Source organism: Rhinolophus ferrumequinum, chromosome 17 (assembly GCF_004115265.2).
Source record: "Rhinolophus ferrumequinum isolate MPI-CBG mRhiFer1 chromosome 17, mRhiFer1_v1.p, whole genome shotgun sequence".
In the NCBI taxonomy this organism is placed as follows: Eukaryota; Metazoa; Chordata; class Mammalia; order Chiroptera; family Rhinolophidae; genus Rhinolophus; species Rhinolophus ferrumequinum.
In genome coordinates, this window is record NC_046300.1 from 40,842,549 (window position 1) to 40,861,074 (window position 18,526).

At 48.2% G+C, this 18,526-nt stretch overlaps 1 protein-coding gene across 2 annotated transcripts in view; it reads right to left on the bottom strand.

Moving 5' to 3' along the window:
• Nucleotides 1-5,705, bottom strand: part of GRIP2 (glutamate receptor interacting protein 2) — a 93,137-nt gene extending 87,432 nt beyond the window's left edge. Inside the window, exon 1 of one of the 2 annotated variants that reach the window (XM_033133204.1) lies at nt 5,604-5,705. In XM_033133204.1, the coding sequence (XP_032989095.1) occupies nt 5,604-5,658 (55 nt within the window). In that variant the 5' untranslated portion in view covers nt 5,659-5,705. Of the gene's footprint in view, nt 1-5,577 lie in introns of both variants that reach the window. The other variant, XM_033133206.1, reaches the window with a different exon arrangement.
• Between the last annotated feature and the right edge of the window lie 12,821 nt (nt 5,706-18,526).

Consider the following 18,526-nt stretch of genomic DNA (forward strand, 5'->3'; position numbering starts at 1 on the left):
GGAAAGACAGAGTGAGAAGGCTAAATCTTCTGCAGCCTTGGGGCTGTCGGTTGTTATTGTTGTTATGTTTTTGTTGTTTTCCAAGCCTACCTGAGCTGCTGCTTTAGAAGGTCAATTACAAAGGAAACACTCTGATTTTTTTTTTGTTTCCCCATCCCTTTCTAAGCAAAATTAATGTGTAGACTCCTTGTCCTTTTACCCACAAAGTAGAAGAAAAAGAGACACTATTGTTCTTAAAGGAGAGGGAGAAAAAAGCAGTCTACAGTCATATACCGTCCTTTTCAGCTGGGATTTGTGGGGAGTGATTCTGCATACTGATATCACAGTCTGCGTCATGGGACATAACTTCTGCCACTCAAAGGCTTATTTGCACTTTTGGAGGTACAGGGAGATGTTCAAAATCAGCTCCAGTGTTGACACTGTAGTTATTAAAACCAAATAGAAGATCCTTTCCTAAGTCTGGCTGGTTCTTCTAAAATTTATGTGAGCCCATTACCTGATTTAAGGCAATGAGCAGATGTTTCACAGCAGGAAGCACATTAGCTCCAGATGCCACCGCTTTGTTCAAGACGTGCACACACACGCACTGGCAACCACACACACATACATACACAGAGGACTCGGGGCAGTGAATATTCACTGCTCCCCTTCCAGCACTTGGCATGCCCACATGGACCATTTGTAACCTCTGCCTGCAGTTCTGACAGAGATGAGAAGCAGGAGTGAGTAGCCAATCAGATCCCATCCCGTCGTCTTCCCATTGTCTCCTAGGTAACCAGCACAGGGACACATCAGCTGGCTGGGTACCACGGATGGACGGACACACACACACACACACACACACACACACACACACACACACACACACACTCCCCTAACAGTCCGTAATTGCAGACACTGAAAGTACCTGTCAGAACCCTGGACAGCTCCCCAGGGCGGCATTCAATGCCTTTGTTTCCAGCCTGTCTGGCAGCCTCATCCATCGCTTTCCCCGCTTCGCTCCTTTACTCATGCCATTCCTCTGCCTGGCATACCTCTCCCCACTGTCACCTCCATCGATCAAAACCTTGCTCATCTTCAGAGTCAGCCCAAGTTCTTGACCAAGACTTCCAACAGCTCCCATCACAGAATAAAATCCACACTTTACCCCTATGGTGATCTAGCGTCTCCCACCTCGTCGCGCATCATTCTCCCTGTCCCTCATTCCTTCTTCCTCTTCCTCCAACAGGTCAAACTGGCCCTCCCCACACTACCCCTTACAGACCAGGGCTTTTTCTTGGCACTTGCTGTTGTTCTCTCTGAGTCCATGGCTCTTCTTTCTGCTCTTGACATGGCTGCACCTTCTTGTTCACTAGTCTCAGCTCAAAAGTCACTTCAGAGAGGCTTTCCCTGACCACACTAGACCACCGTACCTAAAGAAGTTGCTTCCCCTGGGACTCTCCACTACATCACCCAATATTCCTGTGTTGTCTTCATCTCACTGTTGACTCTGAAATTATTCCATGCCTATTTATGTGCTTACTTTTTCTAAAAAGGAAACTCTGTCACAGCAGGATCTTTGTCTTCTTTATGGCCATATCCCCAGCCCCCACAACAGGGCCCAATACATATTTCTTGAATGACTACAAAGTCATTTCCTCCTCACTGCTTTTGTATTTCCCCATCTCTCTAATAAGAGGGCTGGACGTGATGACTTCTATTAACCCTCCTGGCTAACATTCCAAGAGTCCATTAGAGAGCAGAAAAGACTGGCATAAGGAGGAAAATTAATCAGGCCATGCCACGGGAAGACTGCAGGTAGAAATACGACCTTCTCAACTGAGTCACAGTGCCCTCCGCTGAGCAGCCTCCCTGATAGTAATTTTGCTGCTGCTGCCAACTTCACATGCCCAAAGCACTAGGAAACTTGAACTTTTGTTATCCGAGGGACTGGGAGCAACTCAAAGCTGAGCACTGGCTTCCCGCACAGAGACCAGTAAGAGCCCGGGGGTGGGGGAGGGGTTCTCTGGAAGCATTCCTGTGGTGAATGGAAGCATATGTGTTGCTATGGTCTGTACAACCATAGAGGTCAAGGTGGAGGTTCATTAGAACACAAGTCACACACACACACACACACACACACACACACCCCACACATATCTCAAAAACATCATGAAACTAGAATCACAGAGTTCCCCAAATCCCAGTGGCTGGCTGCATGTATCTCTCTTCAAGGGACATGACTACTACTTTAGGTTCTAAGAACTGTGCAGAGTCATCTGGACACAAGTGTTGTGTATATGTGTGTTGAGTATAACCATGCTTTTGGCCAACTGCATTGGGCAACGCCAGCTGGAGGATTCAAGTAGCCACATGGTAGACACAACCATGGATCCCCCAAACCCTAGGAGTGGAGAAACTCAAGCTGGCCACTCATAACCCAGAAATCCACTTGGAGTTCTGAGTTCTGCACTGACCAATGCACCAGATTATTTCCGCTAATTTGAAGTTATAGCGGAAGTCAAGACCAGGAAAGGAACAGCAGTAATAGTATTTCTTGAATACCTACTATGTACTAGGCCCTGTGCTAGGATATGTTAACATTGACTCTTCAAGACTATCCTGAAAGGTTACCCTCCCCACTTTATGGGTGAAAAAACTGAAGCTCAGAAGCATTAATTAGCGTGCCCAAGGTCACTCAGCAGGCAAGCAGAGGGGCCTAAGTCGGGGACACGATTCTGGTCCTCAAGCCCACTTTTCTTTCCCCAGGGCCTTAAATTATACCACAATGGAATATTACTTGGCTAGTAAAAAGAATAAAATCTTACCATTTTAAAAATATGGATGGACCTAGAGGGTATTATGCTAAGTGAAATAAGTCAGACTGAGAAAGACAAATACCATATGATCTCACATATATGTGGAATCTATAAAGAACAAAATAAATGAACAAAACAGAAACAGACTCACAGATACAGAGAACAAACTGATGGTTGCTGGAAGAGAGGGGGGGGCTGGGGGACTCGGAGAAAAAGGTGAAGGGGTTAAGAAAAACAAATAAAAAATAAAATATTAAGCCAAAAAATAAAAATAAATAAATAAATTAACCACAGAATAAGAGGATAAGCTGGTCTTGTTCAAAACATCCCTCCCACGGGCTGAAGCTCTTCTCCGAGGATGCCAGACTTATGGTCCTGTCTCTGCATTTCTGTCACTCTTGGGCGTGGCTGACCTCCCACCACAAGCCTCTTGTCAAGCTGGACGCACATCTCAGAATCTCTCATGTGAGACCCAGCCCACAGGAACCAATTTTCCTGTGGCCCGGAAAAAGCCAGGGATTTGTCTTTTTCGAACAGTAATTTCCTGCTGGTGAGGGTATATGCAGCAGCCACCCTCTGATTTAGTGCTGAGCTCAAAAATCAATCTCAAATAAGATTTTCCAAGGAAAACTCAAATGCTGGGTGCTTCGTGGTCTTGAAGGAGGGAGAAGTGGCCTTCTCTCAAGAGATGTGGCCAGCGGCAGGCAGAATAACCGTTATCGCAAGATCCACATATCTCATACCTGTCATACAAGAACTTCGTGCACACCCACATGCATCTCAAATGCATTATCCACATGCCTCCATGCACACCGCACACGCACACCATCCACATGCCTCACCCATGCCACACAACACAGCACACACACACACACACACACACACACACACACACGGTGTGGGGGGCGGGGATCGGAAGCAAGAGAGGAAAACCCTCCTTCTCTCTTGGGACGTCACAGTCCCCACTTCTAAGCCTGCTTTGGATTGTTTGCTGTGCCAGGGCCAAGACCTCACTTTCCCTAGAGATACTGCAGGACAGGTGCTAGGCCCTCCGCTTACAGATACAGAAAGTGAGCCTGGGAGAGAGGGAATGACTTGTCCAAGATCACAGAGCATGCACGTGGCTGAGCTGCCCCAATTTCTGAAGGGCCAAGCTCAGACTGAAGGTTGGTGGTGGGCACCTGACTCTGCAAGATTTCCTTCTTAATTTACTCCACTCCTTGAGGGGCAGGTCCATTCAATAGGGGCACTCCGCCAAGATCCCCTCCGTGTTGGCAGCCCTATCCATCTGATTTCTCCCTCAACCCCAGGGAAGGAAGCCTGGGCACCCTCTGTGTCCTAAAGCTGTGCCATCAGCATCCACTCAGGCCGGAGGAGGAATGGAGGCTCTGCCCCCTCGGCTGTGCTAAGCTGTAGGCCTGCCAGGGTCTTGAGGCACCAAAAGCCTGACAGAGGTCTAAGCAAGACCCTCCACAGACTCTGCTTCCAGGCCCTCAGAACCTAGGGCCACAGTGGGGGCAGGGGTTACCCACCTGACTTAGCCCTGGGGACAGGACAGGAGCTTCAGGGACCAGCTCTTGCTGCCCACCTCCCCTCTCCCGTGCCCCAAACAGAAACTTCTGGCCTGGGGTGGAAATGGATCCTTTCTCATGAACTGCACCAGACCCAACTTCGGGGGGCAGACAGGAAGCGGGGACTGGACACCACCAAAATCTTGCCGTTCGCATCGCAGCTTTACCACCTATTGGCTGTGTGACCTTGGACAAGAGGCTTTCTTTCTCTGGGGCTCAGTGTCCTCACCTGTAAAGTGGAAAGAATAATAGCTCCCTCCAGAGCGGGTGCCAACGAAGGTTAAAGACACAGGCAGGTGTGTGGCGCCAGGGCACACGGTACTCGAGGTCTGTAAGTCCGCCATTATCCCCCACTAAGTGAGCAGAGCGGGGGGGGGGGGGCAGCTGTCATTCCCTCTGACTCTGCTCCCGACTCACAGTTCTGGCAATTCTCAATTAGCACGGAATCCGAACTTTCCTCAGCTGCGGCAGGACCTAGGCGCCGGTCCTTCCTTCCCCTCCCCTACCAGCGCTTCTGACAACAGGTACGAGGGGAGAGGCAGCTCGGACGCGGCCCGGGCGGAGGGGGCTGCGCCGCAGCGCTGCGGCAGGGCGGGTCCGGGCAGGGGGCAGCGGCCGAATCTCCCCGCAGCCCCCCCCCGGTACCCCCTCCCACCTCCAGCCTCTTTGCAACTTGGAGGAACTGCAGAGTCTGGGGTCCGCGCAGGGGTGCTGCCCGGCGTGCGAAGGAAAGTTGGGTCTCAGCGACTGCAGTCTCAGGATCCAAAGGACCCCGCGATAAGCGCCCGCACATTCCGACCCCCAGCAAACTCGCGGGGAGCGAGGAGGCACGTGGTCGCCGCGCCCGGCAGGGCCACCTCCGGGAACAGGACTCGCGGGCCTCTCTGGGGGATGCGCCCTCGAGGGTTCAGGATTCGGAGCGTGTGCTCCAGCCCCTGGAGGTGGCTCTGCTCCGGTCCCACATCCGCGCGCCCTGTGGAGCCCCCCTGCAGGCTTCCCCGCCCCGGCGAGGCTGCGCTCCGCACCGTGTGTCCTGCGGTGACCCCTTCAGGAGGCCCGCTTCGGGCACTCTTTCCTCCCGCGCCTTAGATGCGGCCGCCCGCCCTTCACCACCCGCGGGGATCCTCTCCAGGTATCCCCGCGTGTGTGCCCGGAGTCGGGTCAGCTCAGCTCTGGGTCCGCCCTCTGCGCCCCGCGCCGGTGCTCACCGGCTTGAGCAGCCGCTGCGTCCTACCTTCGTCCGGCAGCCGCTGCAGGCAGAACGCGAGGTTCCTTCGCCAGCCCCGCATCCCGGCGGCCGCCCTGCGGCCCGGCCGGGCCTCGCCAGCCCGGCCCGGGCCCCGGCCCCGGCCCCGGCCCCGCCCCCGCTGGGCCGGGAGGCGCAGCGCAGCGCTGGGGCGGGCCGCGGGCCCGGGGCGCGGCGGGCATGGGCGGCCGCCGAGGGTTGGGGGTGTCCGGGCGGCCGCCAGGCGCTCGGCTCAGCTCTCGAGCCCGCGGCTGAGCAGCTTGACTCCCCGAGAGCGCGCGCTTTCCGGGAGCGGGGGGCGGGGCGGCGGGCGGAGGCGAGAGCGGAGAGGGAGGCTGGAGCGGGACCCGAAGGGGCCTGAGCCATCTCACTCCTGCTGCTACCCTCCAACGGCCCCCCCACCCCCGCATACCATCGCCAATCTCCCACACCTCAGCTTTTCAACTCACATTCCTAATAACGCCAATATCCATCAATCGATGAATGAATGAATCAGTGAATGAATCAGTGAATGAATCAGTGAATGAGTGAATAAATGGGGGTATGAATAAGATGATGAGTAATTGAATGAATGAATAACTGACTGAATGAATGAGTTAGTAAATTGATGAGTGAGTGAATAAATGGTGAAGGAATATGTAAATAAGTGACTGAGTGAATAAATGAATGAATGAATGACTCAATGAATGAGTGAATGAGTGAGTGCCCCCTGGCTTCAGGCCTGCAAGAGGCAAAGGATCCTCCACAGGAGGCCTCACCCCTGCCCCGGGGTGGAGGAGGCCTTCAGGTTGTATGTTGCAGAGGAAGCAAAGGAGGCTCAGAGTGGGTGGGTCCTGTCCACAGACATACTGCAAAGGTGGAGGCCAGTGGGGAGGAGGTCTGTCTGTCTGCAGGCTTTGTCCACTGCACCTAATCACAGTTCCCCTTCCTCTGCCTGGAAGCAGTTGAGCTCACCAGGTCTCAGAGGCTCTAAAGAAGAACAGCCTGGGGAAGGGATTTGGGGTCCTATCCTCCTCAGGAGTCAGATTTGCTTCCTCCATGGAAATGGGGGTCGGGAGGAGGGGAAAGTATAGTCCAGACAAAGGAGTACTACACAGCCAGAAAAAGGAAGGACCTACTTTGGAAGGGAGCAAAATGAAGAACAGTGTTTATAATATGTGCAGAAAAAAAGGAAGGAAAGCTCTACATCATATTTGCTCAGGTATGTGGAAAATTATTTCCAGTGGAAATACTGGTCCCCTCCAGAAGAAAAATCATGTGGCCAGGGGCAGGTGGGAGAGACTTGCTTTTCATTGACTCACCTTTTGTGCCTCTTGAAATTCTAAACCCTGGAAATGCATTACCTATCCAAAAAATAACTTGAAGTTTTTAAATAAATTTTAGAACAATATTAAAAAGCATTTATACCCAGTAAAAACGGCTTCTCCCCACCTACCACCCCCACCAATTAAGTCAGCCTTTTACCTGGATGCCCTCCCTTCATCTTCCAACTCTGAAAAGAGGGTCTTGCTAGTCAACAGCAGAGTCAACAGCTAGTCAGCAGCAGGTCTTGCTGGCACAGAGCACCTTCTACCTGCATGAGTGTTGGGATGAAAGTAAGTGGCCTCTTCTTGGATCCTGGGTTTGTCAGTTTTCAGTTATGTGTCCTTGGGCAAATCATCGCATCTTTTAAAGCCTCAGATTCCCCACATGCAAACTAGAGATCATCATAATATCCTAATAGGGTCCAGTAAAGCTGGAGCCAGGTGCTTGTATTCCAAAAAGGAGGTCAATAATAGAATCCCAAGCATCTTGATCTTACACTTTGACCTTCAGAAGTAGCCCTTTTGTAAGGTAAGGGTAGGATTTTCATGTGATCTTAGATCTCCATTACTTCTTTGAGCTTGGTATAATTAGCCCCATTTTACATATGAGGACACTGGGGATCAAAGGGATTAAGTGTTTTTCCCAAGGTCACACAGCCAGGAGTTGCCAGAACTGGCTTTTGAACGCAGATTTGCTTAGTTCCAGGCACTTCCAGACAGCACTGGCACAGAGTCCATCTGATATACTAATCACCTCTTCATGCTCCTAAGACCCTCTGGTGGGTCACATCCTAGCCCCGTATTGATTCTAAATGATTAATCACTTCAGTAAGTAAGGTGCAGGCCCAGGGGGTTGGGGTGAGGGAGGGGCTGATCAACATGCAGGCACTAGTCTGCAGAGCTCAGACTCCAGAACTGGTCTTAATGGCTGTAAGCTTCTGACAAGGCAGTGAGTCTCCCCTGGCAGCAGAGTTGTGAATCACTGCTGTCTATATCCAGACTGATGGATCTCTGATGGGAGAGGCAAAGATGCTAGCACTGAGGTCAGGAGTCCCCAACAGAGGAGGCCAGTTAGCAGGGTAGGGCTCAGGCCCAGTACCTCTCCAGTGGCAGGAGAGACGGAGGAGTGATACCAGAAGGATGGAGGGTTCCAGTTACCCATTGTTGCATCACAGGCGATTCTAAACTTACATGATACAAAACAACCCTTTGATTGTGGTTGGGAATTCTGTGGGTCAGGAATTCAGGCAGGATAGAGGGGTGTCACAGCTCCATATCTGGGCCCCAGCTGGGAAGACAGGGAGACCAGGGGCTGGAATTATCTGGAGGCTTCTTCTCTCACTGATAACTGAGTCGGAATGACGCAAAGATTGGGGTCATATGAGTATATACATATTTGGCGGGTATGTGCTCTGAAATTGTTTTACCAGTAGGAGTGTGAGACCACAGAAATTCAGAAAGCCCCATGTGAAGGTACTCACTGCAGAGCAAACCGGCCCTCTGGGGGAATTTTTTGTGTAGTCCTGCAGTAACAATCGCTCTGCAATTATACAGGATCCCAGCTGGCTCCACAAAAAGCTTTGTGCTCTGGCCAAGCTCCTGTACAAGGCCTCACACCTTGCTTCTCTTTTCAAGATCTGAGTCTGGGACCAGCTTCCCCACCGGCCTGAGCTTTTACTTCACGCCTCCCATGCTTATTGCTAAAAGACAATTGGTATTCTACATTTTTATATGTCCTCCCCCTTCCAGGAAAATAATCTAAATATTTCCAACTGGAAAGCCTGGAAATGGCATTGAGCCCTGGAAAGAGTAAAATCAGATCCTAGCTCCACCATTTCATTCCTTCACTCAATGGAACATTTGTTGAGCACCTACTATGTGTGAGGCACTGCACTTTGTGCAGGGGTCTATCAGTCACTTGCTCTTACACAGCTGACATCCTAAGAAAACAGAGTATTTGCTGTGTGACCTCAGGCAGGTCACTGTACCTCTCTGAGTCTCCATTTACTCATCTGTGAAATGGGGCTCATAACCCCCAACCTTGCAACGCGACTGTGATAAGAGGAGGTAAGGGGACTGGGGAATTTGATGGAAGATATCTCAGGTGCGTAGAGTTGGAAGGAACCTCACTCAGCCCAACCCTCTTATTCTGCAGCTATTGACAAATGCAGATGAGAGAGGGGCAGTGACTCATCCAAGGTCACTCGGTGAGGGGGAGCAGAGCAAGAGATAGGGCCCAGAGTCCTCTTTTGTCCCTCTTCCCTGAAGACTGAGGCTCACTGCCTGATCCAGCTAGGGTTGAGGAGGGCCTTCATATTCCAGGGTGAAAAGAAAGCTCTCTGACCCCAAAGAGCCAACCAGCCGAGGTGGAAGCCAACTTCTCCACTCTCACTCCACCACCAAGTGGTCACTGGGGGAAACGTACCCTAGCTTACTTGTAGAAACAGCAGCATCTGGGCCAGAACCACAGGTGGGAGCCTCAGGCAGCCCAGCATTTGAGTTGCATAGAAATGACTATTCCCTAAATATCAATCCAGCCACAGCTATTCAGGGAAAAGGCCCAGCACAGCATGGGGAAGGGTGAGGAGGAGCACGCGAGGGCCAGGATTAGTTTTTCTTTCTTCATCCCCTGCAGTTCAGCTCTGGTCACAAACCTGCACATCTTACTCAGCAAAACAAAAAGGCTGATCCCTGCCCCACCCTTTGGTTGGAAGATCACTTAACGGGCACGCTCTCGGAGGTTGTATCCTTCCTCCGGTGACAGGGGCTCACCAAAGGATGATTTCGTTCATCCTACAGAAGACTCTTCTCCATGGATTCCTGGATATATAATTTTCTGCATCTTGATACATTTGTAGGACTGTTTTATGCCCTAAGATTAAGTCACTAGAAACTGCCTCGCTTGCCTGACCCTTAATCCAGGTCAGTGTCCATGAGGTTGTGCTAAACATCTCCAGAGAAATGTCTTTAAATAAGCAGATCCCATCCTTGAGAAATGCCTAAAACCACCTCTGTTTGCCCTCTCACATTTTCAGTTAGTTTTGTTGTTGTTGTTTTGTTTAAACAAATCAACCTCTTCAAAAACAATAAGAAAGGAAAACATTAATAGCCCCATTTCATATGTAGCTGAGGTATCAGAGGGCTTGAGGGATCCAGGCATCCAGGACTTGAGGGATCAAGATCGTAGACAGAAGAACCCCTTATTGAGAGGAGCCCCACATTCTCCCCTGGAGTCATTTGCCGATTCTTGGCACGAGGTGAGAGGTGGAGAAGCCAAATGAGCTCTAAAGAGTTTCATGGAACTGATGAGACAAAATTTGAAGTTCGAAGCTAGTAAATCCACCAGAACTTGAAGATCCTGGAGAGAAGGGAGGCACAGAGAAGTAAAGCTGACCGTCAGTACCAGCTTTTCCCTCAGGCATTTGCCAGTTCTTAGACAAGCAGAAAGCAACCGAAGAGCAGAGTGGAGTGTTCTTCAATCTCACAGAACTGGGAAACAAAATTGGAGTTTGGTGCTTAGCAAGGAAGAGAAGCTCTAGGAATTATCCCAGACTTTTTATTGGGACCCCTGGAGGGTCATAACGCAGGAGTAAGGGGTGAACCACAGGTAGCCCAAGACTTACACAAATTGCAATCCAGACTTGACTCAACATACAGCCCCTGATTAGATTAAGGTGATATGCCCTCACCCCAGGTATGTCACAGGAGAGGGCAAGTTCCCTCTAGAAGAAGATAACATCCTGAAGACCCTCCTCAATTTTTCATGCATAATATCTGGCACTGAATTTAAAAAAACAAAAACACTTTTTTTTTTTTTTACCAGACACACCAATAAACAGAACCAAAACAAAAACCCCGTAGAAATAGACCCAAAGGTGACACAGATATTAGTGTTTTCAGACACAGACTTTAAAATAACTGTGATGGATATGTTCAAGGAAATGTGAGAAATGTAAAATTTCCACCAAGCTCTGGAATCTAAGACATAACCAATTGGAAATTCAAGATCAGACCGACGTAATCACTGAAATCAAGAACTAGTAGATGAGTTTACAGATAATTGTGCACATCTGAAGAGAGGATTTGTGGATTGGAAGATAGGTCAGTAGAAAATATGTGGGAAAATACCTCTAATATAAAGAGCAGAAATAATGGTAAATAGAGGAAAGAGACGTATGGGACACAGTGAAAGGGGCGAACACGTGGAACTGGAGACCCGTAAGGGAAGGAGAAACAGAGTGGAGCAGGAGCAATAGTTCTGATAATGACTAAGAACATTCCAAAATTGATTAAAAAAAAAAAAGACATCAAACCACAGTTCCAATAAATGCTATAAACCCCAAAAGAACAAATATATGGAAAACCACACCTAAGGCAATAGTAAAATTCCTAAAATTTTTTCCAGAGGCAAAAAAATAACTTAAAAGCAGCCAGAGAAAAAAATATTACCTTCAAAGGAACAGCAGTAATACTGACAGCCAATTTCTTAATAGAAACATTGGAAGGTAGAAAACAATGGATGGCATCTTTAAAGCGCTGCAAGAAAACAAATGCCAACCTAAAATGTTGTACTCAGAGAAAATATCCTTCGAAAACGAAGATAAAAAAAAAAAAAAGACAGACAACGGAGAGAAATGTTGAAACAGACCACACAAAAAACTTCTAAAGGGAGTTCTCCAAGCAGAAGGCAAATAATCCCAGATGGAAATATGACCATGCAGAAAGGAGTGAAGGGTGAATTTGGAGAAAAGTGAAATGAAACTTAACTATACCCAAAAAGGTATAATAATGTCTTCTGGGATTTAAAATATATGTAGCATTAAAATACATGACAACAATGGGAGAAGTATGAATGAAGTTAAAATGAGATAAGGTCCCAGTATTGTCTATAATATGATAAAAGTTCTAGTTTACATTGGACTCTCATAAGTCAAAGATGCTTGTTGTAATATTGAGGGTAATCACTAAATTCATGATCAAAGAAATACATAACTAATAATCCAATAGAGGGGAAAATGAAATAAAAATTGCTTCTTGATTAGTCTAAGATAAGGAAAGAAAATAGGAAACCAAACATAAATCAGGTAGTCCAGGTAGGAAACACACAGTAAGATTGTAAATATAAAATGGAATCGACTTGACAAATATTTTCAAGGTACTTACTAAGTACAGGGACTGTGCTCAATGCAAGATACACAGGTAATTAAGTCACAGTCCCTTCCCCCATACAATTTGGTAGTGATTTTAAAGCGAGAAAGAAATCTTGTTGTATCCTGATGAAATTCCAGTGAGGCTTTATGAAGGAGATGGTTATTTGATCTGGGCCTTTAAGGATAGGCAAAGATTTTCACAGAAGGTGGAGCAGGCTGCTAGGCGGCAACATGGCAACATGGGCAAATGGCCAGGGGCAATCGGGGCACTGTGTATCAGAGGAGAACAGTTTGGATGGAGCAGAATATCTGCACATGTGAATCATGAGAGAGAAAGTGATGAAGACCTGGAGGGCTGGATGAGGAGCAGCCCCAGGAGTGAGGATCACATTTCCAAGTCACAAAAACAAGTAGGAGGAGTCATAGAGTTCATCTAGTCAACCCTCCCATTTTACGGATAAGGAAATTGACACTTGTATGCAAAAAGAAACTTTTTTAGTATAAGCATAACGTGGACTCATCTGGGTTTTAGAAACCTCATTTTTATGGCCTTTGCGGAGGATGGGTTGGAAAGACAAGATTAGAGGCAGGGAGACCAATGAGGAGTTCGTGTGATGGTGCAAGTGAAGGTGAGGAGGCTTGTCCTGGGCCAGTGACCATGGAGACAACTAAAGGGGAAGAGGCACACATGGGTGACATTGTGTGATATGGCTATGTGCTAGCAAAGCATCTGGGTGAAAAACCCCTTGCGTATAAATCAAGGTTCTCCAGAGAAACAGAACCAATAAGGTGTGCGTGTGTGTGTGTGTGTGTGTGTGTGTGTGTGTGTGTGTGTGTGTGTTGGGGGGATTTATTATGAGAAATTGGCTCACCTGATTATGGAGGCTGAGAAATTCAGACCCAGGAGAGCTAATGATATAAGTTCTAGGCTGAGTCTGAAGGCAGGAGAAGACTGATGTCCCAGCTCAAAGACAGTGAGGCAGAGAAAAAAAATTCTTTCTTACTCTGCCTTTTATTCCATTTGGACCTTCAGTGGATTAGATGAGGCCCCCCTACATTAGGGAGGGCCCAGGAAACAGCATGTGCAGAAAGTCTAAGAGAGGAACAAGCTGAGCTATTCTGAGGCACTAAGGGAGGACTCAGGCAGCCAGAAGATCCAGAAGAGAGGAGACAGTGAACAGAAATGAGGCTGAGAAAAATGGCAAAGCCTTATTGCCACAAAGTTCGGATTTCATTCTAAAGGCAACAGGAAGCCATGGAGGGGTTTTAAGTAGGGAAGAGACGTGGTCAGATTTACATTTCTAGAAGTTTCTTTGGGATTCTGGGTGGGCAGTGGCCTGTAGGTGTCCATTCTGCAAGAGAAGAGGGGAGGGGATGAAAGCAGGGTGGAAGTTGGAAGCCAGGCAGGGGTCTGGGCTTGAGCTAGTGGTGGCCTGGGGCGAAACAGTGGCAGTGGAAATGCTGGGAACATGAGGGGGATGATACCATTTGGTCCTAATTCTTCACCCCTCCTGTAGCTTCATCCTTTGTCATTTAGTTGCAGCACCCTACTCCATCACCCTGGGCTTGGCCACATGACTTGCTCTGATCCATGAGGTGTCAGCAGAGGTGACACCAGCAGACGCTTAAAGGGGCCCCTGCACTTGGGGCATGCTCGCGCTGTACCTCTGCCATCACCATCCACTGGGTTGGCCTGGTAGAGGATGAGACATGTGGAGCTGCCCCACCGAGGCTAACCTGAATCCTGGGCCAGCCAGCAACCCCAGACATAGGCGTGAGCCTAGTCAAGATCAGCAGAGCTGCCCAGCCTGCCCCCACTGACCCCAGAGACATGACTAATTGCTTTGTGTTGTATGCATGGGTGTCTGTGGACACGTGGATAAGTACTTAGTGTTGTGTGCACGGAGGTCCATGGTTGCTTGTTAGGCGGCAGCATTGTCTTACTTGATAGCTGATACAGACGGAAACAGACTGGAGAGCTGCTTCGGAGGCAGAGCCAGCAGAAGGTACTGACGGTTTGCATGTGAGAGTGAGGATGAGAGAGGTGTTATGAAGGACCCCCAGGTGTCTGGATGGATGAAGCACCTAAATCAAGATGAGGAAGAGAGGGGCTGAGAGGCTAGCAAGGGGACAGGGCTGGTGGAGAAGATCAGAAATCCAGTTCTATCTGCTCTGACCGACAACAGGGAGTCACTGAGGGCTCTTGAAGCAGGACAGTGACCTGGTGACGGTGATGAAAGGGATATCCTGAACTGAATGCTCTTGTCACCAAATGCCGTCCCTGCCGTAGGGGTTTCCCAGAAGGTGGAACTTAAACAAATGTTTTTTTTGTCCATTCTGCAACCAGAGAGAAACCTACTGCTTTCCCCCTTTTCTAGTTGCTAGGACACTAATCTGTTGGAGAAAGGCGTGGGAACATCTGGATTGGGGAATAGTACTTCTGGGAATTTCCTTTGTATCTGTGATTCCAGTTGCATCTCCTGGTGCTCCTGATGGATGGGATTCTCCATTGTGGAAGGGACAGCTCATGGAGGTGACCCGGGCAGCAGGGAGGAGAGCAGACAAGTAGGGGAAGGGCACCCCTTTTAATCAGCACTGACTAGATGCCAGGCCTGTGCCAGGCACTTCCAGCTGCCTGGGCGTCATCACTTATCCCTAAGGGGCCAAGGAATTGCCTTAGCTTCATCCTGCTTTATCTTCCCTTCAAAGAAAGATACTAGTTTCATGTCCTTTATTATCTGTATCTCACTAGAACATAAGCTCCCTGAGGCTGATCCTTTGTTTGTTCACTCTTGTACCCCTGGTGTATAGAAAAATGTCTGACACGTAGTAATAACAGTACTTAGCATTTGTGGAGTGTTTACTAGCTGGGTGGCACTTTTGTGAATCCTTTAGATGTACTAATTCTTTTAGATTTCAGTGACCCCAGAAGTAAGTATTGTTTTTGTCCCCATTTTATAGGTGAGGAAACTCAGGCACAAAGAGATTAACTTGCCCAAGGAAGTAGCAGGACTGGGAATCCCAGGCAGTCTGGCCCCAGAACCTGAGCTCAGACAGATAAGAAAATGTACTGAATGAATCAATGGCCTTGCCCCACGTCACACAGGGCAACTGGGATCAGCAGGTCCCTCATGAGGCTGTCTCCCTCACACATACACAGCAGCAGGCTTCAGCCCGTCTCCTCTTTGTGGGATATGGACTTCTACGAGGGTGGGACTGGGAGGGAGGCCACAGGTGGGCTCTACTCAGAACCACCCAAGTGTAAGGTCACAAACTTTCCTCCAGGCTACCAGCACCTTGCCAGGCTCCAGGCACCTTCGCCGCCTCAGAAGGAGTGGGAAAATCAGGGGCTGTGCACGTAAGGTAAGTCAGAGCTGAGAGATGCCTCAGGGCACAGATGGTGTCCTTCCAGCTGCTCTCTGGAACAGTGGTGCTCGCTGGGTATGGACCAGAACAGCCAGACCCCCTCTGCCCTGGGCCCCTTGTCCAGACCCACCGACCTCGTCCCTTATCATGGGCTTCCCCTTCCCGCTTCCTCAATCTGGAAAACCCTTCAGTATTCTGAGGCCACGGTCACCTGGCTCTTCATCTGTTCTTTCCAAGTCTAATAATTAGAACACGAACCTATGCTCTGACTCAGGGCTTCAATTTTTGAAACCCAAAAGGCCAGAGTCAGGGAAATCAAAATGACATTTGAAATTTTTCATAACTTGGCCTTGGAATCCAAAGTCCTTGGCATTTGAAACTCAAACGTCTTAACTTTTGAAAGTAAAAAGTCTTAGCTTTTGAAATTCTTGGCATTTGAAACCAAAAAATCTAGGCTTTTAAAACTCAAAGCTGTGTGTGTGTGTGTGTGTGTGTGTGTGTGTGTTCACATGTATGGGGAGGAACATCAGTAAATATTCGTGATGAAGGATTAACAAACCCTTTTTCCTTCTCTTAAGAATAAATTAGACCTCAGGTTTACTGTCTCTATTAACCCTAGCAATCAGATAAAGGTGGAATGTCAGTTGTGTTGCCAGGCAACATTACTTACATTAAAAATGACTCTTGATTGGTGAATCAACCTGGACTGGAAGGCCCATGAATGAATTATACATGCCCGGTGGGGACGCCATGCTGTTTCACTTTCCCGTGTGCAAAGACTCTTGTGTGTCCCTTGCAGACACCCTGGAAACTTTGCATATGGAGCTGTTGTTACAGAGACATTGGCTCCTAAGGCATGAATCTTTGAGGCCCACACTTGCCCAATGTGTATCTTATCTCCTGGATTGTCACCTAAGTTGTCGCTTGGGACTAAACATGAATAGCTCCTGAACTGCCATGGGAACTCCCAGGGATGGAAAAGGCCTGGTGTGACCCTCAAGGCTGTTTCTTGGACTGTGTCCTGACTGACAAGTGTGTCCTGTGGTCAGGCGTGGATTTCATTGTCTAGTTGAACCCAAAGAAGACTTCCCTGGTGGTGTTCCCCCAGTAATTCATATCTCTGTTCCAATTAAAGCTAGGGAGGCACTTAGAATATAAAACTTAGCTGGAGCAACATCTAAAAGGAGGGGAAGGCAATGCCCACCACATACCCAGGACTGCACATACCGTACAAGAGTTCGTATCATCTCATAACACATCCTCCAGGTGAGGATAACCATGTCTATTTTATGGATGATGAGACTGAGGCTCCCAGAGGTAAAGAGACTTGCTGAAAATTATGCAGAAAGAGCTGATGTCTGGGAGACATCAACACTGGCACGTACTGGTTCAAGTACTAGCTCTGTTGGGTATGAGCTGGCAGACCTTGAGGGATACTCTGAACCTCAGTCTCTTTCTAGAAATAAACGAATGTAATTACTGTACAGGGAGGCTGTGAGGCTTGAGAGAGTCCACTTTCAGATGTCAGGTGCTACGCTGCTATAGAATTCAAGCTCTATGTCCTCTCTCCCGTCCCTGTCTGTGGTCAAGCCACCCCAGGGCTTATACTGTCTGACCATGGTTTCTAGTTGCCATTGGCCACAGAGCAGATGTCCCCTATTCTGCAGAGCAGCATTTCTGTGGCTCAGATTGTCCCAGAGCACAGCTAGGACAGAGGTTCTGGCTATGTCATTAGTCAAATCTGATTCAAAATGGGGCGCCTGATTGCCAGCATCCCAGAATTGCCTCAAGCAAATGTGAGTAAACATAGCTGTTGTTAAAGCAGTTGGGATGAGTCTATTCAATAAATATTTGATGAATACCTCGTATGTGTGGGGCAGTGAGAATACCATTACCTGTGAGTATCCACAATCCTTGCCCTTGGCGTTTCAGTCAAGTTAGGGAGACAGACATTAATGAAGAAACTATTGTGCTCGCTTCAGCAGCACATATACTAAAAAAGAAACTATTAAAATGAATACGTAGTTTTTAAAATCCAGCAAATGTTACAAAGGCAAATCGCAGGGTACTGTGAAAACTTGTAACAGGTAGTCTGTTATAAATTGCTGTTGTTATTGCCCACCAAGCCTCATGCCCACATTTTCCATTTTTCCTTTGGGGACCCAATTTTCCCTTCCATCAATCCAGGTAGGTATGAGTGTAGGGTAGGCACGTGACCCTGGCCAATCAGAGCATTCCGCTCCTTGACTACTTCAATGATTGGTCAAAGGTAAACAGTTTGGCCAATGAAATTTAACTCTGGGACTTTTGTTGGGACAATTGGGAAAAGAAAGTTCTCTTTCTGATGGATTTTCTAAACTAGAGGGTCAAATCGGGGTGTAGCATGCAGGCCCTGGAGAGCCTACCTAAGCCTGGCATCCCACAGAGGAAGGCTGAGAGATTTGTCATTAGGCAGTTTCCTGGCGATGTCATTTGAGACCCTAGAGCCGGCAATATCTGACGCCATTACCACTGGGCTTTTCTGTTATCTGAACCAACAGTCACCCTTTTTGGCTTGTGTCAGTTTGAGTTGTTTTTCCATCACTTTGTTTTTCCATCACTTGCAATCAAGAGCTCTGCCTAATACATGACTAACGGGTCTTGGAAGGCTTCCCTGAAAAGTGACATTCATGCTGAGTACTGAAGGACAAGAGTGAACTAGGCAAAGAGGCCAAGTCTGAAGTCAGCAGTTTTGGGGCTTGAAAACCTTGAGAATTCAGGAAAGGGGAGGGGCCTTCATCATGTGTAGGAAGAAAAAGGATTAATGAAGGGAGATCATCGTGGCAAAAAGGCAAGTCACAAATCACATTGAATGCTTAAATCATTCCTTGTCTTTCACTTTAATAAACACAGAAATGCTCATCTCTATTTACTTTTTTTTAATATTTATAATTTTTTTTAAAATTTTTATTGGGGAATATTGGGGAACAGTGTGTTTCTCCAGGGCCCATGAGCTCCAAGTCATCCTTGATCTAGTTGTGGAGGGCGCAGCTCAGCTCCAAGTCCAGTCGCTGTTTTCAATCTGTAGTTGCAGGGCATGCAGAACCGGCAA